This window comes from Phytophthora parasitica, assembly GCF_000247585.1.
Source record: "Phytophthora parasitica INRA-310 unplaced genomic scaffold supercont2.74, whole genome shotgun sequence".
NCBI lineage: Eukaryota > Oomycota > Peronosporomycetes > Peronosporales > Peronosporaceae > Phytophthora > Phytophthora nicotianae.
The window spans coordinates 36,945-39,373 of NW_008649060.1; the positions used below are offsets into that span (position 1 = coordinate 36,945).

At 41.0% G+C, this 2,429-nt stretch overlaps 1 protein-coding gene across 1 annotated transcript; it reads right to left on the reverse strand.

Moving 5' to 3' along the window:
- Window positions 1-451: 451 nt before the first annotated feature.
- Window positions 452-826, reverse strand: PPTG_24197 (hypothetical protein; the record flags this gene model as incomplete). Its single annotated transcript, XM_008915675.1, has 1 exon — window positions 452-826. One exon carries the CDS (start codon window positions 824-826, stop codon window positions 452-454), a length of 375 nt encoding a protein of 124 aa, XP_008913923.1.
- Window positions 827-2,429: the final 1,603 nt, after the last annotated feature.

Sequence of the window (2,429 nt, forward strand, 5' to 3'; positions counted from 1 at the left end):
TTTAGAATACTTAAGAAGCGGCTGTACTGATTGCCACCGGGAAATAGTTTGCCGTCTCCATCAAATCCAAAAACTGAAAAATAAATTCCAAGTGCTAACACGGGGCAAATCTCAGGTATGGTGGGGTTGGCATACACAAGCCTGGGATCTCGCGGTCGACTACCGTCCTGGTCATTCTTCATATGAGCAAATGTAATTGTAATAGAATCTTCGCACCAAGATAGATGTGCATGTCGTATCGACTCGGCACTTTTTGCGCGACACATCAGATTCCAGCATATTATGAGAAAAGAATGACCAAAGATATGCTGCTTTTTGGTCGAATTCAGCATAGTTTTCGCAACAGATCTGTACATTGAGAACGAGAAAGGTTCTTTACCCTCTCGCAATCGGGCATTTCGTTCCTGGGCTACTTGGGTCACAGTATGGTGAAGGCCCTTAAAAAATTGCTTCATCTGGGCAGAGAATTGCCTGTTGTGTTGTAAAGATAAACAATAGCCGATCGCACAATGCCAAAGATAGACTTCCCAGTCACACCACGTTGTTCCATCGAAGTGAGGTAGCGCATGCACTCTTGCGTTGTTAGCGTGCTTAAGTCTATTGGACTCACTACAGGAGACCTGGCAAACCACTCCGCAATTGTGTCTGCATTAATCGTCTCGATGTCACAAAACGAGGTCGCGAAAAGTGACTGGCGGCGGTCCTCATCTGATGTCTCGTAAAGCCACTTGATAAAACGAGTAAGAGCTTGGAGATACACGTACTTTGTCGCACCAGCATCAGTATATCCGAGGACCTCCTCCACACGAGCATCAAGAACTTCCATCGCTACGACTTGTAAGTGTAAGTGACCCTTAAAATTAAAATCAGAATATACTACCAAACAGCATAATATATTCGACGTGCAAGTTGCACGACGAATTCCATTTATCTATACATTCATTGCCCATAGATATGTATTCGCTCAGTTGCTGTAGCTAGAACATTCTGCCATGCTTAGCTGTGTATCAAAGCATGTCAAAAAGTCTTATGTACTGGAAGCAATGAAATAAATGCAGAAACACTGTTAGACTTACCATCGATAACACACAGAATTCATAGGCTGTACGGATGAATGCAGCCTATTACTTCATATAGCTGAGCAAGCGTTTCACTACCGTAATTTACAGACAGTAAATTACGGTACATGTACTATTTCCGAATTTGTCCTTTTTTAAAAGAAAAATACATGATAAATAGTAGATGGGATGCTTAACAGTAGGTTTTTTATTAAAACAGTCTAGAAAAAAAACATTACTCAGTATTTCGTGATACGAACAATGATATAAATTAGTATTGTCTGGAAGCTTTTATGCGATTGGTACTGTGAAGCTGTAATTTGCAGTAGCTTACCATGATTATTTAAATACATAATTTTGACAGAATGGCGAGTTATTTTTACAAGAGCCGCAAAACGACCTCTAGTCCAGTTGATGAAACAGAACAGTATAAACCAAAAAGACCCAAGATCCCGCCAAAAAGAAGTAAAGTAATAGCGAGTCCTTACCTGAAAAAGAACGACTGATAGAAGCTTGCTTGGCATGCGTCATTACGGTGTTACCTCACTCAAACTATCACTCCTCATATTGCTTTCCAATACGAAGACTGCAACAAACACAGGTAAATAATACCTTGCATTCTGAGCAAACAATGGATATAATTCAACTAGTCGCTTCTGAATTTTGAACTAGTCACTCTTTTTTTTACCATAATGTCTCAACTAGTTACTTCAGACGTATTGTGCTAGCCACTTGACAAAAATCAGTTTCGGAAACGGAAAATGAACATATAACTAGTTACTTTTTGCTTGTTCGCAAGTCATTTGAGATCGTACTTATGTGAGAGAAGTCCGTGCACAGGCACCACCAACGCCGCCGAGGAGGGGATAGCCAACCGAGCGTAGCGAGATGCTTGTAGGTAGAAGAAAGTCTAGATTTCGTTCACAGGGTTTTGGGGTTTAGGTTATTGGTTTGTACGTGCAAAAGAGTTGGGGTAGGTATTAATAGAACGCTACCTGGTGTAAAGCTCGGGGACCGAAGCACGCGGGTTTAAACCCAGTTTAGTTCTGCAAGTGACTGTTCGACAATGTAAAACAAAGTAAACTTGAATTTTGACTAGACACTTGTTAAGCCTCCAGTAGTCCTGCAAAAAGTAACTATTTAGTGAGACTATCGTAAAGGAGTGGCTAGTTCAAAATGTGCTTCAACATGATGTGGGACCAGATTTATTATGAAAGTGCTTTTTTTCGTTACCACCTCCATTCTACTGTCGTTCACTAACCACCTGACGTTTTCCATGCCTGAAGTCAAACGACTATAACAGCAAACTCACCTTTTTTAAGGTACCCCTTCACTTCAGATGAATGCAGGAGCAAGCGAGTTTTCTCTCAG